We start from the raw sequence: 25,591 nt of genomic DNA, 5'->3' as shown, positions 1-25,591 counted from the left end.
AGGCATGGTCCATCAGTTAGAAAATTTTGTTGTTGAATGAAAGAGACGATGAGATAAAGGACATCATGTATGAGAGATCAGATTATTCTTTCTTTGGTAGTTATGGGTGAGCACGTCGTCAGTCGTGATAGACAGCAACGCTTGCTCTTCTAGACATGCATATTCTATTCTGTGTCCCAGAACGCCCAAAACTCCCGAGTATGTCCGTCTAACGATTGTCTCAGAGAGTAGAGCCTTGTTCGTAGGAGGCCAATCCAGTAATGTCCGGTGTAGGCGTGACAGGTCGGCTCTCGTGGCGGAATAGACTGATGTAGTCCCGGTCAGCGACGTACTGACTATCCGCATAACCGAGCAAACTTTCAATCTTGCTGCTCCGGTGGCCCTTGATGCGCGCAATTTCAGGCATGGCATAGTTGACGAGCGCTCGGCCAACCTCAATCGGGTTGCCCTCCCACATCTTGCCGTCAGGTCCGGGCTGTGCTCTTCGCTCGACCACAATAAGGCGCACGGCTTCGTGTTGTCCGAAGGCTCCCTCCACGTCCACGACCCCAATGGGCAAAAGGCCAGCCTTGTCGGCCAAAGCACGGTGTGCACCATCGTCAATGTAGATAGCACCATGTGGCGCCAAACCATGCGTCAGCCAGAAGTATCGATCCCGAATCGGGTGGGCTAGGGGCAGGAAGCGGGTGTGCAGCGGTGGCTCCGCGACATCGAGAGCCAACGAAGCCGTGGACGAGGCCAATGGATCTTCGGTATGGTCGTCTGAAGGAGCGAAAGCCTTGGTCGCTTGCACATATCGAACTATCCTGTGGATATTGTCGGGCTGAGAGGAGCGGGTGATGACTGTCGTGACACCAGCAGAAGTCGCGAGCTTAGCAGCTACAATCTTGGTGCCCATTCCACCGGTTCCTAGAGCAGATCCGGCGCTCGATACTAGATGCTGTTAGCTGTTCTGCATTGGAAATAGTATAAGTGAGCTTACCATCAGCACGGATAGAATCAATGTCATCAATAACCTGGATGGGCTGTGCATCTGGATTGGTTCTTGGATTCTTGTCATACAGACAATCCACATCTGTCATCAAGAAGAGAAAATCGGCATGAGCCATGGCTGCTGTAATGGCCGAAAGGGTATCATTGTCGCCAAACTTGATCTCAGCCACGGCGAGAGTATCGTTCTCGTTGACGATGGGGATAACGCCCATCTCGAGAAGCTCGTTCACAGTGGTCTGGGCATTTAAATATCTTTGACGCTACGAGGAGTCAGATTGATGACAGAAATGCGCGTGGCATGGGAAGGTCCTTATACTTACATCCGCAATATCGTTTCTGGTCAAGAGAATCTGGGCCACTGGCTGACTATAGTACCCAAAGAGCTGATCCCACAAACTGATAAGACGGCATTGGCCAATGGCAGCCAGTGCCTGTAGCTGAGCAAGATGCTTTGGTCTCTTCTCGACATTCATCCGCTGCAGACCAACACCAATGGCGCCAGAGGATACAATGACGACGCGGTGGCCATCTTTCCGTAGCTTGACCGCCGTGGCTACTATGAGACTGAGAATGGGGAGTAACGGCTCATGTGTCTTTTCATCGACAATGGAACTTGTGCCTAAACGCTGTGTGAGCGAGATGACCTTGGACTGGTCATGACTGCATGAGCTATATCCATGCACCAGCCCCGAGTTATATGACAAAACTTACCCAGTTTTATAACGACTGTGAGTGGCTTGAATGCCTTCATATTTGCTGCCAAACTCGGTCCACGAATCAGCGAAACCCCATGTATCTGGTTTTTTAGATGCAGTGAAAATGTCTAGCAAAAAAAGACATCAAGGGAATAAAGCCCAGCAGAAAATACACAAGGAAAATCGGGGAAAAGGAATAGAGTATGAAAGTGACGAAAACACAACAGCGGCTTGCGACATGTGCAGAGTAAGTAGTGAACGTCCGTCTTTGATGATATGGAACAGGAAAGTCATACAGGGCGCTGCGTCACCGGCGTCGGACATGATGACAAGGGGGTTCAAAAGGCGCGCGGCGGCCACTGAGAGCTGTTGTTGGCTGGGCTGTTTTAGGGGAGCCCTTTGGGCACTGGGCACATGTAAAAAAAAGACCAATTGGACCAGTTCCCAATCAAGCCCAATGGGTTCTCGTTGCGTCGCCTAGGCGGGTAATGGCATCGACCTCTTGCTCCACTGGCAAGATAAAAAAAAAATATGCTGGCCAAAATCCGTTTCCCCCAAAGTGACCCCCCAGGATTCGAATGTGCGGGAAGGTTTCTGATTGGTTGCAGGATCCATATAAAGATCGGACGTGGGTGTCAGAACTTGAAAGACCGGGGACAGCCCGGAGGTGGGAAGGGACTGAAGGGAAAAAAGTCACTAGCGATACCTTGCAGCATTCCGTCACTCAAGTATCACCACCACAACATCACCACCTACCAGTGACGAGAAACTCTAGCGCTTTGAATTGCCGGGCGGTGTGGCCTTGTACAGTTGCCATTTCATTCTCGACATCTTTCACAGCTTCAGGCCCCGGGACAACATCAAAAGCCGATTCGACATGGCCTCGACCTCTCCAGACTCGGCAGCAGCAACTGCTGCTGCTGCGCCGTCACCTCCCGCCGCCACCGCAGCAAACACCGGCGACCTCCCGGCCATTATGAAGAACGACCCGGCGCGCACCGGCTTCGACCCAAAGACCAAGTGGTGGGTCAACTACTTCAAGATCCTGTCGGGCGACATGACGGCCGAGGGCGCGTTCCACTACCGGGAACAGCGGTACCGGGAGCACGAGGAGCGCGATTGTCAGCGGTGCGAGCAGTTTCGCGACTGGACGTTTGCCCACAGCCCGACGGTGCGCTTCATGCGGGAAAAGGTCGCGGACCTCAACGGGCGCCTGGACGCCTCCAATGTCGTGTGTCGGCGCTGTCCCGCCCGGCTGACCGAGGACGGGCAGGTTCATCGCCAGGGCGGCGGGTTCAGCCCCGGCCACGGTATCCTATTGTGCGCCAACGAGGTCCGCGACCGCAAGCACCTCGAGGACACCCTCAGCCACGAGATGGTGCACGCCTGGGATCATTTGCGCTGGAAGGTGGATTGGCATGGCAATCTGCAGCACGCTGCTTGTTCAGAGGTACAGTCTTAGTCTCTCTCTCACTCTCTCTCCTTCTCTGCCTGAATCGCTTGGATTTGGCACCTACACGATGGAAACAAGTAACTAACGTGACCTGCTATACAACAGATCCGAGCCTCCATGTTGAGCGGCGAGTGCAGATGGACGCAAGAGACGATGACGAACAAAAACTGGACCTTGACACAACAATTCCAAAATTGTGTAAGGCGGAGGGCGGTCTTGTCTCTCATGGCTAGACCGACATGCAAAGACGATGTACAGGCAGTCAAGGTGGTCAACCAGGTTTGGGACTCGTGCTTTTCCGATACCCGACCCTTTGACGAGATCTACCGGTAGAGCATCAACAAGCCCAATGAGGCAAACTATTGTACAACATCAACAACAACACCATGCAAAGAAGAGGCGTTTATGGAGTTTGGGGCTTTTCATGGACAAAAGTGCAAATGTTTAAATGTATTTGGATCGATTACGGAATGATATACCAGCTCCCCTTGATGCAAGATCTCCCGTCCATATGTTCGCCTGTACGCCGTTGCCTTAAAAACGCCTGTCCTGTGATATAAAAAATACAAAAGTACGCAACCATGAAAATGCAACATCATTATTTGTCGTCGTAAGTGATCATTGTGCCCCCTTCTCCCGGTTGGTGGCACGTTCACCCTTCAAGCAATGCTTGATGATCCAAGGGTGCTGTTGAACCTGGTCCAGCGGAATTCTCTTCTCGGGGTCAAGCACGAGCAACTATATAATTGTCAGTCATTTGCTACTTGGTGAGAGAGCAAAGGTCTTTTGACTTACCCTCTTGATCAAATCTCTCGCCTCTGCGCTCACAAACGAAGGAATCGTCATGTCGGCACGGGCAATCCTTCTCTGTGTCATGACTGGGGAGTCCTCAAATGGTGCCTCGCCTACCAGGAACTCATAGGCTAACACACCAAGCGACCAAAGGTCAACCTTTTCGTTGTAGTAGTTGTCCTGGCTGCCGGACTTGAGCATCTCCGGGGGCAGGTAGTCGAGGGTACCGCACATGGTCTTGCGGCGGTTGTTGGGGGCGTGTACACTCCAGCCAAAGTCGGAAATCTTGAGTTCGCCGTGGATGCCGACAAGAATGTTCTCGGGCTTGATGTCTCGGTGGATAACGTGCTTGCGGTGAAGATAGCGCAGAGCGCTGGCCATCTGGGCAATGTACTGGGCGGCCTTCCATTCGGGGAAGCGGTTCTCCTTGCGCAAGTGCTTGTACAGCTCACCCTTGCAGGCAAACTCGAGAATGAGGAAGACACGTTTGCTATCGTGGAAGTGACCGTACAGCTGCAAGATGTTGGGGTGTCGCAGGTTGCTCTGAATCTCGATCTCGCGGCGTACCTGCTTCTCGACGCGGCCCTGTTGCAGCTCATTCTTGTGCAGGACCTTGAGGGCGCAGATGTAGCCGTTGCTGCGCTCTCGTGCTAGGTACACACGTCCAAACTTGCCCTTGCCCAGTGGCCGTCCGATCTCGAACATGCCCAGGTGCATGGACTTGATGGTGGGCTGCTCAATCAGGACTGGCACTGGGACCACTGACTTGCGGTCCTCGGCCGACTCTGCAGACGTCCGGGCGCTGCTGGGAAGAGCCTTTCGCTGGGGAGACGGCGGCTGCGAGCCTTTCCACTGTGCTTGTTGTGAAGGAAGAGTGACGGATGCGACAGTGTTTGTGTTCTGGGTCTGTAATGCAACCTTGTACATGTTGGATCTATTCGTATTGTGCGACAATTGTGTCGTTGTGACGGTGGCCTAGCAAGACAGGTAGCGATTAGTATTGCAATACTCACTTGAACGGATCACCGCTGTTCATATCACTCACCTTTGACTTTTGGTAGAGCTTGCTGGAGTCGCCGAGGCTGTTCTCGTCGTTGACGGACATGCGCTCGAAGCGCGATTCCAAAGTCCTGGCTGCCATGGCACCTGGAAGTTCCTGCTGACGAGAGGGATATCGGAAAGGCTTCAGCTGGGGTATGGTGGTTACAAAGATGAATGTTCAAGATTGAGAAGAGGAGAATTGGAGATGAAAGGAATTTGAATGAGGTAAGATGTAACACCGTTCCAGGTTGTGTGGTGTAAGTCCTGGTAAGTGGGCGCCGGAGAAAGGGCTACTGTTTTGGCGCTAAAGGAGGACTGGTCACCACAGCAACCACGGATGCAGGCCCCAGATTCTCGGCCATGTGAAGCTCAAATCGCCCACATCGCCCACTAGCTTTTTCGGCCTGTCTTGGGTTTTCTGCTATTGAAAATATGGTCTTTTGACTATTTGCAATTGATTGCGACCAATTCATTGATTTTTCTACAATATTTTTGTTGTGTCATCTTGAATCAATCCATTATCACCGCCTGTCCGATCTCGACATTTTCCGCTGCCAAATATACGTTGCCGCACCGCCGCCATCACTAGACTGTGCCGTTGGCCCAGAGATGTAACCTAAGCACTACCGTACGCTATTGATTGCATTTTGAGCCTTGACCATCGTACAGGTGCTCCTCCAAACAGAGTATGAGCTATTCACCGCTGAATGTCAGATTGTCGGACTTGACCCTATATTGCGTCATTCTTGGTTAATGCAAGAATCGAGTTTTTACGGGGTATTTATTCAATCTAAAAGATGAAATATAGAACAAGCCCAAGCAGAGATGAGTTCGTAACATTTAGAAACCAAAACTCCACGCAGCATCTCTCGCAAACAGTATCATATCTTTAGCAGGATTCTACTTTCAGTGTCTTTGACGCAGTATGCCCTGACAGTTCCTACACATGTGCCTTGACCCTCTTCAGCATCAGGTCTTTCGTCGGATCCGGAAGTGCATCTAATCCCATGGACAGATTGGGATAACGCTCGGTAAAACCTTCTGGCATCTTGATATCGTAGTCGAGAAGGATGCGGGACAGCATCAGCTTGATTTCATTGGCGGCGAAGAAGCGACCAGGACTAGACAATGATGAGCGAACAAATCTTTGAAGGAGAAGTGCCTTTTTCTTTCACCTACCAAGCATGACGACCATATCCAAACGCCATAAAGTCCTTGGTCACGGTCACGAACTGATACTGTTCCTTGTTCTTGTATGCCATTGGGTCCTCTACAGTGCCCTTGCGGAGATTCATAAAACGGTGTGCGTCAAAAGACTGTACCCACAAGATCAGCACTGCATCATCCACAGTAATTAAAGTAGCAAGTTACTCACCTCGGGGTAAGAGTACAACTGAGGATCGTTCAAAATGTTTGCGTGGTTGGCTTCAACCATGGCCCCAGCGGGTAAGTGCGTACCATCGCTCAGCGTGACGGCGTTGTCAACGTAGCGAACGAAGCGGACCAGGCTGCCAGGATTGGTTCGTTGCGATTCCTTCATGACACTATCCAGCAGTTTCATATCATACAAGGAATGGGTAGAGAGGACGCCGCCGCTCTGCTCCATGACGGCGCTGATCTCCTTTCGCAATTCTTGCACGAGATCTGGGCGAATGACCAAATCGTAAAGTCTGCAAGTATACATGTGAGCCACTGTCATTCCGTTGGAACAATATTTTGCAGTCGGGCACTTACACGCTGATCGTTGTAATGGTTGTCGTGTGGATCGCAGCCAAGCTGAGATTGAGTACGATTATGCTTAGGTCATCATCGCCAAGCTTAAAGTCGCCAGTCTTGTTCATCATCCACTGCAGCATATCATCCGGCATTGCGACGCCCTGCTTCATCTGCTGCCTCCTCTCGGCAATGACGGGTGCCAAGAACTCATGGCACTTGCGGCGGTGCTCCGAGACGCTCTTGAGTTCGGGGACGTAGTACTGGCCAATGAACCGCGTCCATGGGGACCACTGCTTGAGTTTGCCAATAGCCGTAAACATGTCTACAGTGTAGGTGATGGCGCTGTTGACCCACTCCTCTCGGCGGCAGAGCTCGGGGCCCAGGAAGATATTGCCGCTCACAATGGCCACAATCCTCAAGAGTTTGGAGTAGACATTCTCGGCAGTCCAGTCTTCACAAGGTCCGAGTTCTTCGGCGACAGCCCGAGCCGTCTCCTCGGTCAGACGACCATTGATGCGGTCTATCCGTCATGTCAGAATAAATAGTGGCCATGGCTATGTGGGACAATGGCACATACTCAGGTTGTGTGTAAGGTCACTGCGGATGAGGTGGATGAGAAAATCAGTGTGAATCTGGTTTCCTCCGAGTCCAGTGTACTTTTGCTCGTTTGACTTGGACGCAGTTAGTGCATAGTCTCTCGTATGAAATGACGGCATACTATACCTTCTCGAATGCCTTTGAGATATTCAAGTAGTCTTCGGGCAAACGTCTAGCTTCATCGAGAAGTGAGCGAGGGAGGACAATCTTCTCTCCTGTATCATGGGTTAGTATCCCTCCTTTTATTATTCATGTCGAGACAAGAATCCCATGCGTGGTTCAACTACGCACCATCCGTGTCCGTCAGTCTAAATGTCGAGTTCTTGAAGCGCTGGTAGCCTTGTTGATACAGATCTTTGGCGTTGGAGAGGTAGGCCTTTCTGCGCTGCTCGACGTTTCCAAGCTCGTTGCCCACTAGGGGAATCTTATCGACGCCACCCTTGGACGACCTAAGTATCGAGAAGAGGAACGCGGTACCGAGTATCAGGGCGACTGAGGCGAACACGGGTACACGGTCCGCCACCAGCTGCATTACTTGATCCATGATGTCCGTGGTGAAGCAACTGATGCTGCACAAACCAGTGTGGTGTCGATCGGAGAGCAAGGGGCACGCGTGAGAGGACAAGTTATATCCTGAACCCTTTATATGTATGCGGCCCCATGTATAGATGGGTTGAATGACAAGACTCGGATCGGACTCAAGGGTCCTCTATCTAACTCGTTCAGGATAGACAATGTTAGACCAGCGGCCAAGTATGATTGGGTAGGATATTGTTCCAGCATGCTCGTCTATTACCATGCAGATTTGCGTCCGACTTGGTTGGTTGGAGGGTGGGCTAAAGAAACCACTAAAATCCTACGGGGGAGAAGATCAATCAATGCCCACTCCATCTGTTTTACCTAGTCGAGGAAATGCTACGACGCTCGCACTCAGGCACTCTAGCCACTGCCTGGTTTCCCCAAGCTGATGATGACCTCGGGTCAGCGCTTGGCAGAAATACTAGGAAGCCTCGGACGAGGGTGCCATCACACTACGCTAGATAGGGGGCCAATGGGTTCACTGTCTTGCCGATCACTGGAGCTCGTTATTAGTTGATTCACAGGTAGCACCTTGCAGTTTGCTAGTTAGAGATTAGACACCAAGTACGAATACGGACCACAGAGAGATCAAATGCGTTGCTCCTAGACAAGTAGAACAAGGTAGGTGGACACGGGAGTAAGGTATCCGAACCGTGTGATGTTTGCTTCTTTAGCGAATGGAATGCACTGCACTCTGGCCACTTGCAGCGGCAAACCTTAGTTCCGCAGTGCAAGGTACGCAAGTAGGTCAATTTGACGCTTTTGCCGAGCCCTCGCTTCGGTGCCTCCCACCTAACATTAGTAGATACTCGGTGTATTATATGCTCGTACTCGGGTTGCCAGCTCGCCTTCAGTCGGGTGCAGTTCATCGGGGCGGGCAGTACCCCCGATCCCGAGTAGGCACTCCTCTCAATCTCAAAGCTTAATAAGTATCAATCCTAGTTTGCCAGCGCATTGAGATGTGTAGTGTGTAGATTCAGCAGTTACTGGTCAGTAGTAGAAAGGTTGCTGTAGCATCGCACGGACTCAACGCTATTAACCTAGGTTAGTGTGTTTTCTGGTGTGTCATCGCTAACCAGTTGGCACACCCAGCCAGGACACTTGGAAATGTAAGCACTTGCAATGGTGGCCGAGTCAGTATATACGCGTATAGAGGCGACTTGTGCGTCCAAAAGTCGTTGATCTTTCATCAGCTAATACGGGGTAGGAGAGCCAGTTCAGGAAAAAAAAAAAGGTAGTCACTCCAGTCCAAGCAGACACGGTTCTGCTACTGTACAGGACAATACCTAGGTAGGCAAGATGTCCAAGGATATCATTATAGGATTGATCCACGATTTACCAGGTATATACTAAAGTACAGTTGCTATAAAAATCCAGTTTGATTCAGCACTAAAGAATATTGGAGGTTTCTTTTTTCTCAAAGCCACACATCCGTCAATTGCCATGCAAACTAGCTAAATTCGTTGCATCTCCATGTCAGATGCCAAGTCTATGATAAGGATACTACAACCTCTTCCTGCTGGCGTGTTCACGTCGTACTTTTGGTCAAAAAATAATGCACTAATGCCCACTTGCCTCCTACCAAGTTACACAGCAAGAGTATAACAACTTCCTGTATGGATGATTGGATGCTCATTTGTCAGCAGCCGATAAGATATCAACGCCACTGCCAGGGCTAATGATTGAGATCGTTATTCTGGCTGGCAAGCTGGCAATCTCGCAGGGGCAAATTCTTCACTAGAGGCACCAATAAAGGATGCATAATGACTTATGCAAGTTTGTCCAACTTTGCTCCCACGGAACACTTAATTGACGGTCGCTAGGTTACTCTGTACACAGGACACACCAAAACATAGACGACACTAACAGCAGGCAACGACCATCTTACCTAATTTACAGAGTGCACATGGTAGGCATTTGGTGCATGACAAACTGTCCTTTTTATTTTCATTTTCTCCCCTCTATTTGTATTCTTTGTTTTCTGGAATGTGAAAGATGACAAGTGTTGATAACCTAGGACCTGGAAGAAAGAAATTTCTATTCTACACGTAAATGAGCCGGCTTGGGTTAATCGTTTTATCGCTAAACGTGACTGGACACGCCCATAGTTGGAAAACCCCCTGGCCCCTCCAAACGCCCCGCGAGACGTCATGATGGATTTGTGAACAAGGCAAACTTTCTCAGCCTCGCCAAGAAAAAAAAAAGGTTGAATGCCAATAAACAATCACGTTTCCTTGCTTGTATAGCTCCTCTCTTTGATTTCTCGATCCATATCAGACAAACGCCTATACACAATCTTCCTCAAAGAAACGGGTGCTATCAAGACCCACCCGTCCAAACACCATGGGCAACACCAAGCACCTCGCTTCGCTACTCACCTCCTGCTTGGCCGTCCTCTCCCTCGCCACGCCATCGCTGGCGGCCACCAAACCCAAAAATGCCATCCTGCTGTCCGAGGTCCAGTCCTTGACGCTGCGCGGGGGCGCCAAGACGGCGCACCGCCGCGTGGCCGCCGCGCCCCAGCTCAAGTGCATCTCGCACCCGAGCATCTGCAAGCTGCACGACGTGGATCTGATGCGCTGCACGAACCAAGGGTCGGGCTACTCGGACGAGGATATCCAGGTACGTGGACTTTGCTTTTCTATACAGATTCTGTAGCCAAAGTCTTTGGTCATGATTTATTTTATATCACTTTTCAATTTTCGTAATGTACACACCATTAACAAGTCACAAAGTGGTCATGTACCGCCAATCTACCGCCGACGCTCAAGCTTGGCAGCACCGACGTCATATGCGAGGGGTACGCCTCTTCTGATGACGAGTACGTTCTCAAGGGCAGCTGCGGCGTCGAGTACCGCCTCGTCCTGACAGACGAGGGCGACAAACGGTACCCGCACCTGCCCAATGGCGGCGGCGGCGGCTGGGGAGGAAAGTCCAAGTCCAAGGAGGGCATCGACTGGAGCGGTATCCTCTTCATGTTTTGTTTTGTCGGTGTTCTCATGTGGATGGTTTACTCAGGTTGCACCAATGCACGCCAGGCTCGCAACAACACCACGACACGGCGGCCTAGGAGCGGCGGGGGAGGAGGAGGTGGTGGATGGGGTCCCGGTGGTGGCGGAGGTGGCTTTGGAGGAGGCGACTGGGGAGATGATGATCCGCCGCCGCCATACAAGCCGAGTAGCAGCTCGTCTTCGCGGGCTGGTTGGCAACCTGGCTTCTTCACGGGCGCTGCAACTGGCGCTGCCGCTGGCTATTATGCGGGAAGTCGTGCCAACCGACAACAACAGCAGCAGCAGCAAAGAGGCTATGGAAGCGGTAGTGCCGGAAGCAGTTGGTTCGGCGGCAGCGGCTCACCCTCCTCAAGCAACAATGATTCTGGCTCTAGCAGTAGTGCTCGTTACGAGAGCACTGGCTTCGGCAGCACAAGCCGACGATGAGCCTTGACTACCATCTACTTCAAGTGAAATCAATCCATCAGACTAAATTCAAGCAGTACCTGCCATTGATAAGCAGTGCAAGATGAATTGCAATCGGATGGGCCAGAAGTCGAGACAACAAGACTGTCGTGAAGTGATCCACGGAGAGGTCCGTAATTATTAAAATATTCTTGGTCAACCACATGGTTTCATAGCTCAGACTATTTGTCGGCTGGCACAAGTGAGATGTGCTTGACTTTTCTTCATCGGTTGGTGATTGATTTATGACGCTATCTACTGCGATGATGACATTATCACTGTGGGCCTCCAGAGACGCCTATGGCTTGATATCCTGCCTAATTCAAGACACAACCAAGCCGGTGAGACCGTGTGCAGGCAGCGAGACATCCAAATCCGTCAAGGGTATATCATCGAGCTCATATCTTTCTACTGCTTGTTGTACACGACAGCACGTTGGATCCTTCGACCCTATTGCTGTTTGCGCCCTAGCACCGGTTTTCTAGTAACCGTGAATCGGGCAAACGCAAGCCACGAATTGCGAGAGGCTCCCGTAGTGCAATTTTGGTGCCATGTACTGCCGGCATCTTTCGAGGTTGCAGAGGGCAGCGTAGCAGTCGGAGGGCAAGCAGGATCCTCTTCGTGCATCGGAGAATGGTGGGTAACTTCGCTATGCGCCTTCTGCTTGCCCATATCGTCGCTCTAAAATTAACAAAATTCCTACAGGATACTTCCACACGTCTCTTGGTTTGCGGGATGTCCTCCATAGTATACACACTACGCGGGTGAGTCCTCGAGAATTATTGACGCCAGCAGCTTGCAGAGCAATCTGCTCGTAGGAAAGCCAGGATCGGCGTTGTATCATGATCTCAGGTCGCTCATCTCACGGACTGTGAGTGACGTGATATTCAATCTCGCTTTATCTCGATTGGATGTAGGCATTTTGGGGATTCGATGGTTGGTTACAGACAGTTGTACGTGTCTGCGCCCAGTTTATTGTTCGCTTCTAGAGATGAACAGTCATAATATCTAGCTTGTCGAACATCTTGCTGCAGTTGGGACACTTTCGCATGCGGTTATTGATACGGTCGTTGATACACGTGCGGCAAAAGATGTGACCGCAGGTCTTGATAGCAGTGTTCTTGAAGTTGTTATGGCACACTGAACAGGTGGCAAGTTTCTAGTGACAGTCAGCACAGCACGGATCAAATGGTCAAGAATGCAATTTAACTTACCCGGAGCATCTCTTCCTCCTCGGAAGAGTTGCTTAGTGACTTGGTCTTCCACTTGTCCCTATCCTTCGACATGCTCTCAAGGCGGACCTTGAGCTTCTCGTTTTCCGTCTCCAGAATTGAGGCGCGCTCTTTTGCTGTGGCCGAGGCTGCGTCCTTTGACTTGGCTAGATTGTTCAGTTCTGTTATCTGAGTCTTGAGCGCCTCGTATCGCTTTAAAATCTCCGCGTTGTTTGACTCGGTGCGCTTGTTCTCTGAGATCGTGGTGGCATTTGCTTGCCTCAAGTCGGCAAGCTGCTTCTCCAAACTTGCTGCCAAAGCTCGGTTCTGGATCTCATTCTCCTTGAGCTGAGAGATGACTTCCGAGTTCTTCAAGTTGTGCATGCGCACTTTCTTCAACTCCTCCGTGAGCGCATCATGATTCCGGCGCGCGTCAAAATATTTTTGGTTAGCCTTGCCCTTTTCCGCAAGAGCAGTAGTGAGACGTTCCTCCACGTGCACCACATCTTGAACCTTCTTATTGGCGGTAATTTGATACTTCTTGACCGCCGCCGCCATTGCCGGTAGCTCATTGTTGATGCTGTCAAAGTCCTTTTGGAGTTTCTTGTATTTCTCGCGAAGTTCCTCAGCTGAGAGACCGTCTATCTCAGGCCGTGGAGTCATATCGGTATCTTCGCTGGGTGTCAACCGCTGTACCTGGGATTCCAATTGGCGTATCCAGTCCTCATTTGCGCTGACCAGTGACTTCAGTTCTTCTAAAGCAACGCGTTCCAAGTCTTTGCTTGATTGTAATTTCTGTACTTCTTGAACAGCTTCGTCGCGCATTGCTCGAATCCGGACAAGGTTTGCGTCGGATTGCTGTAACTGTTCCTCAAGCTCTGACGTGAATTGTTGAGCCTCACTTTCGAGCCTTTTCTTGTAAGCTGTACGTTCACTCTCAAGTTTGCTGTTGGCCTCGGCCATCTTCTTGTTTTGGAGTTCGAGACTATTGATCTTTTTGATCAAATCTTCTTGGCGGCTTTTGAATGACTTGAAAGCATCTGTCCGAACATAGTCTTCATCCGTCAGGCCGGTGAGCTTGGTCTGAAGGTTCGTGAGCTCTTCTTGTAGCTTCTTGCTTTCCGCCAAGGCCGTCTCCAAGTGCTGTTTCTGCTTGTCGCCTGCAGCAGTGGCTTCTTTGAGTTTCAGTTGAAGCTCTGCACTGTTGCCATTAGCTTCCACGACACCGTTATCCTGATCGCCTCCCGCTGGGCGGGCGGTAGAGCTTGCTAGAGCCTTTTGCTCAAGCTTTTGTACCTGATTGCTCCGTAGCCGATCCATCTTTCGCTCGGCCTTCATATATCGCAACGTAGCAGTGTTGAGCTGTTCTGATACGCCCTCTCTCTCGGATGTCAGGCGATTAACCTTGACGAGCAAGTCCTTCTGGGCGGCCAAAAGATTATTGACTTGCGATTCAAGAGTGGCGACATCCGGTTCGCTGTCTCGGTTCGTAGTCATGCGGGCAAAGATGGTCTCAGTCATCTCTCGGATGATTGATGCCTTTTCAGAGAGGTGGGATTCAAGCTCCTTCATATCCTTAAATGTAGTGCCTGTAGGGAATGCCTCCTTCTCGGATCCAGGCTGGAATGGAATCGTCTTCTCGGCAAGTAGTTTGAGCTCTTGAAGGAGCTGAAGAAGAGTCAGCATTCTAGCTCATTTGTTGCGCCTGGGGGGTAATGATCTTACCTGGACCCACCATGCATCTACTACTCTAAGATGGTCATCGTGGTGTACAGAACGGCGTTCCATCTCTTCCAACCTGATCTCCAAAGTACTGCATGTGCGCTTGTATTCTTGCATCTGTCGGTAAATAGCGCCCTTTGTGTATTCCTAGCCAAGCCATGTCTGTCAGTGATTCTGTTCTCCCGAGTGACTTCTTCTCTTCTCTTTCTGTGATGCGAATTGTGGCAGCGAGGTGGTTCGGCGAAAGATGGTGGTGGGGTAGAGATAGTTCTTCAGTATAATGACGAACATTTGCAGGCAAAGAGGCTGAGGCTGAGCATCATCACTGGGATGGTGAGTATAAACCCGCGAGAGAAGCAGCGACGCAAGGTAGAGGCAAAAGGGCCAGCCACCCAAAAAGCGTCGAATCATCCAGAAACGGGTGTATGCCATCATGTCTTTGAAGGCGCAATGGTGAAGTGGATGAATGTAGAGCAGGAGGGATAAGGGGGGAGGTGGACACCTACGTCGATCCAAACGTCCTCCTTCGCATCGTCATCTTTGGCGACATTGGCACCGCCATTGATTTGCTGACGTTTGCTGGGAGGAGCGATGTCGTCGCTTGCACTGAGGGCGGGTCTCTTGCGGTCCTCCATATTGACGAGGGGGGACAGTGGCGCCGAGGATTTGCTGGTAGATAGAGGCATGAAGAGACCGCCGAGCGAAGGTGTCTGACAATTGGGAAGATGTGGAGCAATGCAAATCCGCTTGACGGCGATACAAAGAAAGAAGATTGCAGAGCCTTGTCAATGCCCAGCAGGCTAATGAGGCAGCGGCGGCGACAACAACGGCGAGGCGAGGCGAGGCGAGGAATCCAACGTTGAAGTGAGGTAAGCTGGCCTTGCCCCCGTGACACACCACGTACGGCGTGTGAAAGAAAGATGTGCTTCAAAGACCAGCTGCCAGGTCGTCAAGCTCAGATGCGTCGAGATGTCATGAATAGGCTCCTCCAATGCCGCGAACTCAAACGACGCGACGATGAAAGTGGGAGGAGATCAGAAGTTGGCGTGTGGTTGTAGGAAGTCCTCCAGGAGGTCGAGGTTGAGATGAAAACTTGGACTTGCCTTCTGTCGCCCGTCCCGTTTTCCCAACGCGAGCGAGAATTTACGCTAGGCCACAGGAGGCATAGCACAGAATACAGCAGTTGATTACGGGGGCCATTGCAGATTAGCGTGCCGGGCTCCACGCTAGTGGTTCTTATCATCCATCAAGATCCCTCCTTGCCCCTCCCCTTCAGAAAAAAAAGAGCAGCAGCTTCATGACTGGGTGTCGTCTTCAATGATTCCTAGACCAATTTTACGCGACCGGTTCGATTCATCATTCTGCGCGTCCGTTTGCGCCTTTTAGAATAATTACATTTCTTTGCCAACCCTGGTCTCACAAGACATATGCGATACATTCTTTTCCCCATCCGTTAACTACGTACAACCTTTGCTTTCAAAAATTGGTCGAATCCGACTTCGACTGCCACAACTGCCTGCTTCCCTTCAACATGCGGTTGCATTGATTGTGACTCAACAGCGGACTGAACTCGCATTTCTTCATCAACTCGACTGACTTTCTCCAACATGAGTTCCATGCTGAAGAGGTCTGGCGGTTTGGCTTTCAAGCCAAAGGCCGGCCGCCGTCCTGGTGCTGCGTCTGCGACTGCATCACAAAACACAACTAGAGCTCCCACTGCAGAACTTTCACAAACGCCAGTTCCAGCTTCTACACCGACCCCCGCTCCAATCCCCACCGCATCGTCAACAGTTGAGGAGCGCACTTCGAATTTAAAGCAAAGCAACGCGACAGCAGTCACTGCAAACGAACCCAATGCTGTCCCAACACCTCCACCATCCAAACCGGCTGAGCCAGAGGCACCCGAGGTCGTTGCATTGGCGAAGCCCACTCCTCCAGCCATCACGACATCAAACGAGGCAGAAATAAGCTCTTCCGAAGGCAATTCTACAAACAGCAATGTCACGAGCGGCTCACTTCCGGCGACCGCCACTTCTCGCAACGCAGGTCCAGCGCCAGAGGAGACCCGTTTGGATCCTGCGCTCGCAAACCTCAACAAGTCTGTACCTGATGCGTCGTCCTCTGCTCCCTTGCCTTTGGACTCCACGTCATCCAATACAGAGACGCAAAGCTCAGTATCACAACCAACCAATACGCCTACTGTGTCAAGAACAGATGTTACTGGTGACACTTTGATTACTGCCTCCACATTGGTGGTACCGAACGCAGGTTTACCCAGTCCTGCCACCACTGCCATTAGTCAGCCTTCAGCACAATCAGATCCTGCGCTCACCTCGCCATCCCCATTGCCAATCCCCGGATCTGCCCAGAATAGTGCCAACCCGACTCCGCCTCTCACAAACGGCACCGCTATTGATTCATCAGTTGAAGCGCCAAAGAAAAAGCGACAATACAAAAAACGCAAACAGCTTGTGGAGGGACAAGCAACAGAGACTGGAGAGGATGGAGCAGCTCCCCCTAAGCCCAAGCGACAGAGGAAAAAGAAGATCACGACTACAGAGGCAGGGCAAGATGGCCAGCCAGCTGCTAATGGAGAAGCAGCACCTGCAGCACCCAAGCGCGTTCGGCGCCGGCAGACTACTCCCAACCCAGAGGACATACCCGAAGATGGACGGCCTGATCACACAACCACCAAAATTGGTGATCTGACAAGAGACTTGGGCATTGGCAAGAAATTCAAGCACGCCGATCTCATCGTGGAGCGTCAGCGGCAAGCTCGGCATGACGCCAAGCTACGCAAAATTGAAAAACAAAAAGTTGCTATGGGCAAACTAGCACCGGAAGACAGCCAAGCGAATGATTCACGTGCCGGTACACCTGCAGCCGCCGACAACAATAATTCGGATCAAGCAACTAAAGCCAACCGCGGCCCTGGTATCGATTTCGATATCATTGATGGCCAGATCATGATCAATCAAAGCTCGCTTGTCATCAACCAGCATGCGGCAGAAGGTGATGTCCAACTTGAAACAGTTGAGGAAGACGAGTTTACACATCTGACGACGTCCGCTTCATACCTGCGCCCCTCACGAGCCATGGGATCGAATCAATGGGACGATGCAGACACGGAGAAGTTCTACAAGTACCTGAAAATGTTCGGTACTGACTTTGAAACAATCAGCCACATGTTCCCTGGCAGAAACCGGCGACAGATCAAGTTGAAATTCAACAGAGAAGAAAAGCACCGTCCCAACCGCGTGAATGCTGCTATCATGGCCCGTGGCGAGAAGAGAGTTGCCATTGATATCGACGAATACAGAGCCAGCCGTGTCAGCGATGAGAACTGGATCACGCCGGATAAATTCAATGCTGAGCAGGAGTTGATACGGAAGGAACAAGAGAAGGAGCTTGAGGCCCGAAGACAGGAGCGTCGTGATCTTGGTCTCTTGGAGGACGATCCAGCCACCAAGAAGACAGGCGATGACGAGAAAGGAGCAGCAGAACACGGCGAAGAAGTTGAAGAAATGCTTATCGACGATGCTGATGTTGGTGGTACATCAACTATGATCACGACATGATATGAAAAGCCCGGCTTCCCGGATACTGGCAACCGAACGACGAACTATGGACGCAATCGTGATTGCAAGGGTGCTTGTTTTGATACCCTTTTCCTTAGCACACTTGCACCCTTTGCAGACTGCACTCGTTGTTTTTGGTATCTACCTGCCAGCCAGACGGCTTGTGCTTCTCGAATCATTCCAGACGGACATGGGCATTGGAACCTGATATACGGAAAGTGACCCGTCCTCTGGCTGGTTCCTATGATACCAGTGAGGAATGGCTCCGATCTTTGTTGCTTTGTTATCAGAAACCAGAAGACTTTTGCTGGAAATTCCGGAAATCAAAAGCAAATGTACATACATGAGAGCAAGCGATAGTGGAGGACTCAGAATTGCCAACATTGAGCAACTAACTTAGCAAGAAAAAAAAATTCATGAAATTTGAACGAACCAATTGACACGGGAAAATGTGCAAGTTTGATAAGACCAAGACGACGCACAAAGCTGAAGTATTGATTATCAAGCGTGAATGATTACTCATTTGCCTTGGAACTTGGATCCAACCCTGAGCGACTGTACATTGTAACCTCTGATCAAGGCTTTGAGTATCTAAATCCGACAGTATCTTCTATCTTTCAGATGGCTGCCTATTAAGTCTGACACAAAGTTGTATGTCTTGTAAACTGAACCTATCATTGTCTAAACATGAGCAAGGTTGTTTCTTACGCCCATTCATGATATAACATACTTGGTTCACCGCGTAGCTCTTTTCATATCTTTCTTCGCACTGGCAGCCCCTATCTGAGCTCAAGGTCGAGGCCATGTGATCACTCCGTCGAAACCTATTTGAGCTTGTGGCAACACGGGAATGCAATCATCAATGTGCTGCCGAGTCCCCGAAAGAAGACGTCCAACACCTGTTCGGTAATGGTCCGCGGCGCCATAATTCTATAATAATCCAACTCTTTTGCAGGACCCCACGTGATTTTCATGATAGAAGTATTCAGTATTGATACTGCTGTTGCCATGATAGCTTCCAATACGTCCTTTGTAGCAAGGTTCAGTGCTTTGCCTTGCCATGTTATCGTGAGAGATCTTCTAGACGTAACGCAACGTCATCTGTGGCTGGGCACTGGTCAATCGTTGGAAAATTGTGAAGTTTCTGTCCATGTTTGCGACGAATTGGGTATGAGTCGAATGTCAAGATACGACTTGACAATCACCTTCATCCACTCAAAAACCATTCCGCGACTTTTGTTTTACTTCTCTTTCACTAGGGCATTCTTCTTCGTCCTCTCCGCTGATAGAAGACACGTCTTCGCTGCCCCATCCTTCACCTAAATCGTCACGGCCATCCTCAAAGCCCACCAAATCGTCCGCGTCTCTCTGCCACTGCTCCTCTTCTTCATATAGCTCTGCCAGCCTGGCCATCACCTCCCGAGGCAGATCCAGGAGGAATTCCAGTCGCGAGGCCGGCATCTTGGTATTTCTCAGAATGGAGCGGGCCGTCAGGACATAAACCTCGACGAACCGATCCCAGAGCGCCCGATCGAGGCTCGGCCGGGGAAAATAGGGGTCGTTGCCGTGCATGGAGACGGCGAAGCGCTCCACCAGCTCTTCGGCGCTGGGGCACTGACTGCCGCGCGCCACAAACGGCAACAGCGTCGTCTTGTCGTAGTCGAGCATCCACATGCGCGCCTCGGGCTGCTCCGGCATGGCGGCGCACTCGGCCCGGTCTCGGTATCGTGGGAGCCGGGGCCCGCCCAGCACGAACTCGACGTCCATGCCGTCCAGACAGGCCGCCCACTGGCACGTCGCTATACCGACGCCTACTTCCTCGGCCAGCATGCACGGGTCCAGTCGAGCCTCGTCCATCTGGTCAAGGTACAGCGGTGCGTTCCTTAGACCACTGTCTAGATGCCATTGCCTCCGTTGCCGCTGCCGTGACGAAGAAGGCGCTTGGGCGCCGAGGTAGACGCGCACCAGACAGTCACGACTTTCGTCATTGGCACGCAAAGTCTCACGCAGCGCCGGCTGGACGTACAAGTCCACGAGGGCATCGCGCACCGTGGCCGCAATAGGTCCGATACGTTCCACCTCCCACGCAGAGGGGATCTCGGCGCCGGTAAAGTCCTCGGGCCCACCGTCAGAGAGCTCATCATCGACAGCCTCGAGACGGAGGCCTCTGCGGCCCAGTCGGCCTAGGTCGTGGTCATCGAGCATCTTGCGCGGCCGGGGCACCAGGGGCCGGGGAATGTCCAAGGTCGCGGCCTCATCGTCGGGGAGGGGGCCCGTGAAGAGAGATACGGGCGACCGCGGCGCCCGGGACGCATTATAGGCTCGGAGAGCGTGGTTAAAATCGCGCTTGATGGCGGCGCGGTCCGAGCCCACCTTGATGGCGACCTCGGTCGGGAGGCCGGCGTGCTCGTAGACAGTGCCGCACGTACCCCGGCCAATGACCCGAAAGTACTGCGGATGCGAAGGGCTGCACTGGGTTGAGGTCGGCGGCGGCGCCGATGCTGACGAACATGGCGGTGGCACCTGAGGAGTCTTTCCAGCCCCATCAGCGGCCGCCGGCACTCTCGTGTTAAGTTTGACACGGAGGCATTGTTGAGCTTTGGACATGGCCGACCGATATCCCTTTAAACCTACCAATCGATAGGAATGTCAAGTCTGAGTTAACTTTCGATTGATATGTTCAATGCCTTTTCTGGACAGATCAGAAGATTCGAAAAGGGGCCCTAGTCGACGATTCATCATGATAAGATGGTACTCAAAAGACAATCAATGAAACTCGAAGGCTGAATAGAAGATCACTCAAGCACAAGTCACTTTCGAGTAGATCAAGTAGACGATGCCTCGCCCAAGCAAAGCATTGCCTAGGAACAGCCTTTTGCGAGTATCAATTTATCTGAGTTAACAGGTTGTGCAGCGGGCGTCACGTTGGGCATGAAAATTTTGTGGGACGATCTATTGAGTAAATCGCGATGACGTTCCAAGCTCGAGGTTCTGGCAGAGGCTAGAAAAGACCGTCCCACAAGCTAGGCAAATTCCCCCAGGTATTCACTCGGATACCAGGATGAATTTGGCATCTTAGACCGTTGCCAATCTATACTCCTCTCTTCGACCTTAACCATTTCTGGCTGGTATCCTTGGCAAACGTGGACCTCGAGATCATTGCAAAATACTTGCACCTACACGGTATCAAAGTGTGATCTGATCCAGAGAAATGCGAGGAGTATGGGTTTCCGCAATGGGACACGTGAGCAGGAGAACATATATGCTCACGTGCTGACACTCGCCTGCAGTGTACATCACACGTTGTGTCTTTTCCCCGACTAAAACAATGACTGGACGACAAGTAATCTTTATTGTCTGTTCCACGGCCTCGCGAGCCCTAAGGAACTGTCATCCCGTGCCTCCGTAAAAAACTTGTACTACTTGGTATATGTTCCTGCCTGCCGCAGGAGATCATGGCAGCTCAGCCGACCGTCCGTTTTCCCAAAACACCTCTGATGATATCCGCAGCTGACTCTAGCTGCCGCACCATTTCGCTAACAATACAGGGCCGCAGTGTACAGAGCATATAATGAGAATATGCAGTCTCCCAACAGCCATACTATACACTATATACCTCGGGAAAGCCACTTCCCGTGTCTTGTCCCAAGGGGGGTATTCCGTCATAGTCGTTGATCGTCCGCGCCGCCTTCTTGGCGTGGTATTTGCGCTTTCATATCGTCTCATATCGATGGTATTCGTTGCAAGTCATTGCAATACGTCGCCATTTTTTGTTTTCCTCTCCTGTGCCTTTCATCCTGCAGCCTCACTGGATGCAGGTGACGTGCTACCCTTGTCTCGCCTGAAAAGTTTCAGCGCATTCATCCTAAAACGGCTGGGCTTCTTCTTCAGCGACTTGTCCGCATTTGGTGACCTATCGGGCGAACTGTCCAGCTTGAGGGTACTGCCATTAGAATGCTCCTCAGCCGAGCTGACGGCTTCCGAATGTGGTGCCTCGAAATCGAGGTAGTTCGGCTCAGGCGCTGTGACAGTTGTGACTGGAAGAGCCGAGCTAGGCCGTTCTAGCGATTCTTGACTTCGAATGCTGGTGCCTTGAGTACTGGGCGAGAGCGGCATCTTCCCCGTAGTGGCACTAGTAGCTTGCGAAGCCCAGTCTCCCGAGTATGGACCCGATGCACTACCTTCTGTCGTCTCACTACAACGCTGCTTTGCGCTGCGACCGAGGATACTATTTTCGTCGTCGACAACGTGGAAAGGATCACTGGCGGCAAACTGTGTGACCTCGTCATAGTCGCCGGATATACCATTGACTTCCTTGTATTCGCCAGGTATATTGGGGATTTGCTGTTCCTGCGAAGGAGGTGAAGATCCAGCTTTCTTCATTTCAGAGTGGTTTTCTGAAATGGTCTGGTAGGATGCCTCCAGGGTTGTACCAGACGATGAGTCTGGCGAGTCTTCTGTGGGGGCAACTATTTGAACCGTGCGAGGAGAGCTTGTGCTGCCTTGCCTGTCTCGCAACTCCTGCAAGTCCTTGTTGGCGGCATCTACTAAGGGAGAGAGTTCCTTCACAGCAGATTCAAAAGTCATCTTGTTTCCGTCCAGAGCCTCAACCGTGTACTTCATGCCAGGCAGGACGTCGGCAACGCCCTGAAACAGTGGGATTGCAAACAGCTTCATAAAACCGAGCTGAGCGGTAGCCAATGCCAGAAATTCCTTCTTTGGTTCCGAGATCAAGGAGGATGGTATACTGAGCTGGTTCTCCATCGAGGCTTGGCGTGAGAACTCGTCGCATAGGATATGCATCCATTGTAAAGCAGCATCATAGTGCCGAGCCTGTGGGCCCACTGTTAGCACTGCACGACTGGATCAATAATACCATAATACTCACTACATTGCTGATATCTGCGCACTTAATCAGCAGTGCACATATCAAAGCGGTCTCGACCTCGGTGGTTTTCTCGTTCCACCCCTTCGTAGAGTTATTTGCGCTCAGCTTCTCCTGTAGCGTGCCGAGCTTGGCCATGTAGTCGAAGTGGAGTCCCATGTCAGTCGCAAGAATGGAACTGATCATGAGGTTCCTCATTTTCGTGTTCTCAAAGACTTTTGGCCAATATCTCCGCAGAATCTGCGAGAATGCGGCGCAGTGAAAGGATTCTAGAACAGATCGGTCGTTGTACAATTGCGCCAGTGGCGCATTGAGTGTTACCAGAAAGCCGTTGTTGACGCCAGGGTGACCAACGTCGTGGCCAATAGCACTGACGAGTAGCGTCAGTGTCTCGAATGGTCTCAACAACTCGGCGAGAGGCGTCTTGGGAGTAGGTGTTGCATATATCCCTGCCTCTAGAGGATACGGTGGCAAGGCACCGACCTGTAAGAGGAAGTGAAACGTCGCTTGCAGGACATCTACGGCGTGGCGGAAGTTGTGGTAGGGAACAAAAGTGTTATAAGCAGCTCGACACGCTACCAAAAAGGTTGTGAGTTGGTCTATGCAGCTGTCAGCCCACATGGTTACACGGGAAGACGCAGAGTGCGTCAGCTAGGCCGTAACTTTGATCGCAACTTACCTGTTGGTATCCGCCATTGTTCTAACTCGGGCATGGTGAGAGCATGCTTGAACATGAGACTTGCGGCAATGAGGAGCTGGTCATCGTCAAAATCATGAGCGCAGAAATTCCACTTTCCGATGGCGCTAGCAATTGCGGCTCTTTCATCAGAGGACACGGAGATCCTGACACTTCCAATCACGACATCGCCCTCATCTCCAGATCGGCAGATGCCGCCCATGAGGCCAGACACCATTGCTTCTCGAAGATAAGAAAAGGGCTGCTCCTCGTGAACGCCCACCCACGACCTTTTCCGTCCTCTTCTGATCTCCATGAGGGCTTGCTGCTCCTTTAAAGCCTCCTTATGTGCTCTATACGCGTGCACCTCGAGAGTGGTCAATGTCTTCACATGCAATGGGCTAGCGAGAACGTCAATAGCGCCAGAATCCAGACATTTCCGCAGGAGGGCTCTGCTCGCTAACGAATTGCTCGATGGATTGGTCGTCTCGGTGAGATATTCCGCGTAGGAAGTTTGGCCGGTCTCGTCGTTTGAATCGTCCGACGGAGGTGGACTTTGTAACAAAGGATAGGTAACAACGGAAATGGGCACAACAAGTTTTGAAAGGTTTCGAGAGTGTAGCTCGTACACAACCTTGTCGAGCAATTTCAGCCCGTAAATTTCACGGTCTGTACCATCTTGATCCGTGCTCGATGATGCTCTAGAGTGTGGCGAATGATCTCGCGAAGACGGCTCGGCCGCTCTTATCTGCTCGTCGTGGGGGGTATCTATCAATACAAGGGTAGGTTTCAGTTCAATGCTGGATGTGTCGTGTAAATCGAGAAGTATTTCTATACAGTCGGCGCCAGTGGCACACACGTGGACTAGAACGGTAGAATGTTAGCGGCATTCAAGAATGCAATCATGCACCATGGCACACGTACTCTCACGAAAGGCATCAATCAGCAGAGCGAGATTCCCTCGCAATTCGAGAGATTCGCCCAATGTCGCCTCCAGATCCGAAATCGTCGAGTCCGTGGTCAGCTGGGTCGTGTTGCGCACGTTGTGATCAACGTATATGACGTTGCATGTTGCGCTGTCCATAATGGCGAATAGCTGGCAGCCAGTCAGGCGACTGGTGCACTTTCGCTGAGCGTATGCGATTACAGTGATAACTCAGTCGGCGTCGTGATGTTGGCTAAGTAATGCAGACTGTCGTCTGGTGCGTGACGTCGTCGACCATTCGTCCGTGTCCTGGCACATACAGCTCAAATGAAAGGATCATAGGAAGGAGCCAACCCTGAAGACCAATGCAGCCGGGAGAAGTCCAAATTGGTAACGAGAACGAGTCGGCGACATGAGACGATAACGTTCAAAGAGAAGTAAATCGTTGATGTTAGCAGCGCAACGATCGCAATAAAGCGGTCGATGGCTGCAGAGGCTCTTTTCCCTCTCTTTCGATTGATCAGTGGGCACTATGCAAGGCTGTCCAGGCAAGTGACACGCGAGGGTATCGCGATAGTTCTGAGAGTACGGATTGTAAATAAGAACTGGTGGTGGAGGCGAACTGGAGGCGATCGCATGTCTTGGAGTCGCAAGAGTAGAGTGGTTATGCTATAACGGGAGGGGGGAGGCAGGTTGCGTGCGTGCGTGCGGCGTCGTAGTGGTAATAGTAGTAGTAGCAGTAGTAGTAGGTCGGGATTCGGGGGCTGTTGTCAGTTTTGGGGCGTATGGTTCCTGGCAGGACGGGAAGTCAAGTCCAAGTCCGAGGGCATGGACGGGTCGGAGTCGAAATCGAAGAAGTTAGAGTCGTCGAAAGCGTAAGTAGTAGGGGTGGTGGAAAAGGTAAGGTAGGTAAGGTAGCGCAAATGCTGTGTGGTGCAGTAACGCAAAGCAAAGGGATGCGATGCGATGCGATGCGAGTGGCTGGGGAACCACGAAAGAGTAAGTGAGTGAAGGAGTGAATAAAGAGTGAGGAGAGGGACGACCAGCCAGTCCCAAACAGTCTGAGGTGTCGAAAGAAGAGGTACAAATCAGGTACAGACAGATTAGACGGACAGACGGACAGGTTGCCAGTCAGTTCCGTATGTAGAGGTAGGTAGGTAGTAGTAGTGGAGAGGGAGAGAAAGATTGAAGAAAGCGAGAGGAAGACTCCGGACTGCAGCAGTCTGCAGCAGCTGCCTCGGCGCAATTGACTGGGGGTGGATCGAATGCGGAT

At 51.4% G+C, this 25,591-nt stretch overlaps 9 protein-coding genes across 9 annotated transcripts; 3 read left to right on the top strand and 6 right to left on the bottom strand.

Annotated features, from left to right (window-relative positions):
* Positions 1-220: 220 nt before the first annotated feature.
* On the bottom strand, positions 221-1,744 carry PFICI_07502 (uncharacterized protein; the record flags this gene model as incomplete). Its single annotated transcript, XM_007836083.1, has 4 exons — positions 221-933; positions 983-1,253; positions 1,314-1,612; positions 1,705-1,744. 4 exons carry the CDS (start codon positions 1,742-1,744, stop codon positions 221-223), a joined length of 1,323 nt encoding a protein of 440 aa, XP_007834274.1.
* An 821-nt stretch (positions 1,745-2,565) lies between these two features.
* Positions 2,566-3,150, top strand: PFICI_07501 (uncharacterized protein; the record flags this gene model as incomplete). The annotated part of the gene is made up of 1 exon (XM_007836082.1): positions 2,566-3,150. One exon carries the CDS (start codon positions 2,566-2,568, stop codon positions 3,148-3,150), a length of 585 nt encoding a protein of 194 aa, XP_007834273.1.
* A 609-nt stretch (positions 3,151-3,759) lies between these two features.
* Positions 3,760-5,074, bottom strand: PFICI_07500 (Serine/threonine-protein kinase ark1; the record flags this gene model as incomplete). The annotated part of the gene is made up of 3 exons (XM_007836081.1): positions 3,760-3,879; positions 3,937-4,908; positions 4,979-5,074. 3 exons carry the CDS (start codon positions 5,072-5,074, stop codon positions 3,760-3,762), a joined length of 1,188 nt encoding a protein of 395 aa, XP_007834272.1.
* Positions 5,075-5,914: 840 nt separating this feature from the next.
* On the bottom strand, positions 5,915-7,831 carry PFICI_07499 (uncharacterized protein; the record flags this gene model as incomplete). The annotated part of the gene is made up of 7 exons (XM_007836080.1): positions 5,915-6,095; positions 6,154-6,290; positions 6,350-6,644; positions 6,709-7,210; positions 7,268-7,361; positions 7,414-7,502; positions 7,579-7,831. The coding sequence occupies 7 exons, from the start codon at positions 7,829-7,831 to the stop codon at positions 5,915-5,917; spliced, it is 1,551 nt and encodes a 516-aa protein (XP_007834271.1).
* Positions 7,832-10,209: 2,378 nt separating this feature from the next.
* On the top strand, positions 10,210-11,303 carry PFICI_07498 (uncharacterized protein; the record flags this gene model as incomplete). Its single annotated transcript, XM_007836079.1, has 2 exons — positions 10,210-10,488; positions 10,602-11,303. 2 exons carry the CDS (start codon positions 10,210-10,212, stop codon positions 11,301-11,303), a joined length of 981 nt encoding a protein of 326 aa, XP_007834270.1.
* A 1,003-nt stretch (positions 11,304-12,306) lies between these two features.
* Positions 12,307-14,889, bottom strand: PFICI_07497 (E3 ubiquitin-protein ligase BRE1; the record flags this gene model as incomplete). Its single annotated transcript, XM_007836078.1, has 4 exons — positions 12,307-12,480; positions 12,536-14,200; positions 14,258-14,401; positions 14,761-14,889. 4 exons carry the CDS (start codon positions 14,887-14,889, stop codon positions 12,307-12,309), a joined length of 2,112 nt encoding a protein of 703 aa, XP_007834269.1.
* A 972-nt stretch (positions 14,890-15,861) lies between these two features.
* PFICI_07496 (uncharacterized protein) lies at positions 15,862-17,832 on the top strand (the record flags this gene model as incomplete). The annotated part of the gene is made up of 1 exon (XM_007836077.1): positions 15,862-17,832. The coding sequence occupies one exon, from the start codon at positions 15,862-15,864 to the stop codon at positions 17,830-17,832; it is 1,971 nt and encodes a 656-aa protein (XP_007834268.1).
* Positions 17,833-19,047: 1,215 nt separating this feature from the next.
* PFICI_07495 (uncharacterized protein) lies at positions 19,048-20,439 on the bottom strand (the record flags this gene model as incomplete). The annotated part of the gene is made up of 1 exon (XM_007836076.1): positions 19,048-20,439. The coding sequence occupies one exon, from the start codon at positions 20,437-20,439 to the stop codon at positions 19,048-19,050; it is 1,392 nt and encodes a 463-aa protein (XP_007834267.1).
* Positions 20,440-21,624: 1,185 nt separating this feature from the next.
* On the bottom strand, positions 21,625-24,477 carry PFICI_07494 (uncharacterized protein; the record flags this gene model as incomplete). The annotated part of the gene is made up of 4 exons (XM_007836075.1): positions 21,625-22,665; positions 22,721-23,316; positions 23,397-24,257; positions 24,318-24,477. The coding sequence occupies 4 exons, from the start codon at positions 24,475-24,477 to the stop codon at positions 21,625-21,627; spliced, it is 2,658 nt and encodes an 885-aa protein (XP_007834266.1).
* Positions 24,478-25,591: the final 1,114 nt, after the last annotated feature.

The sequence above is a fragment of the Pestalotiopsis fici genome, assembly GCF_000516985.1.
Source record: "Pestalotiopsis fici W106-1 unplaced genomic scaffold PFICI_Scf_5, whole genome shotgun sequence".
Classification (NCBI taxonomy): domain Eukaryota; kingdom Fungi; phylum Ascomycota; class Sordariomycetes; order Amphisphaeriales; family Sporocadaceae; genus Pestalotiopsis; species Pestalotiopsis fici.
This window is presented reverse-complemented; position numbering and strand designations above follow the sequence as displayed.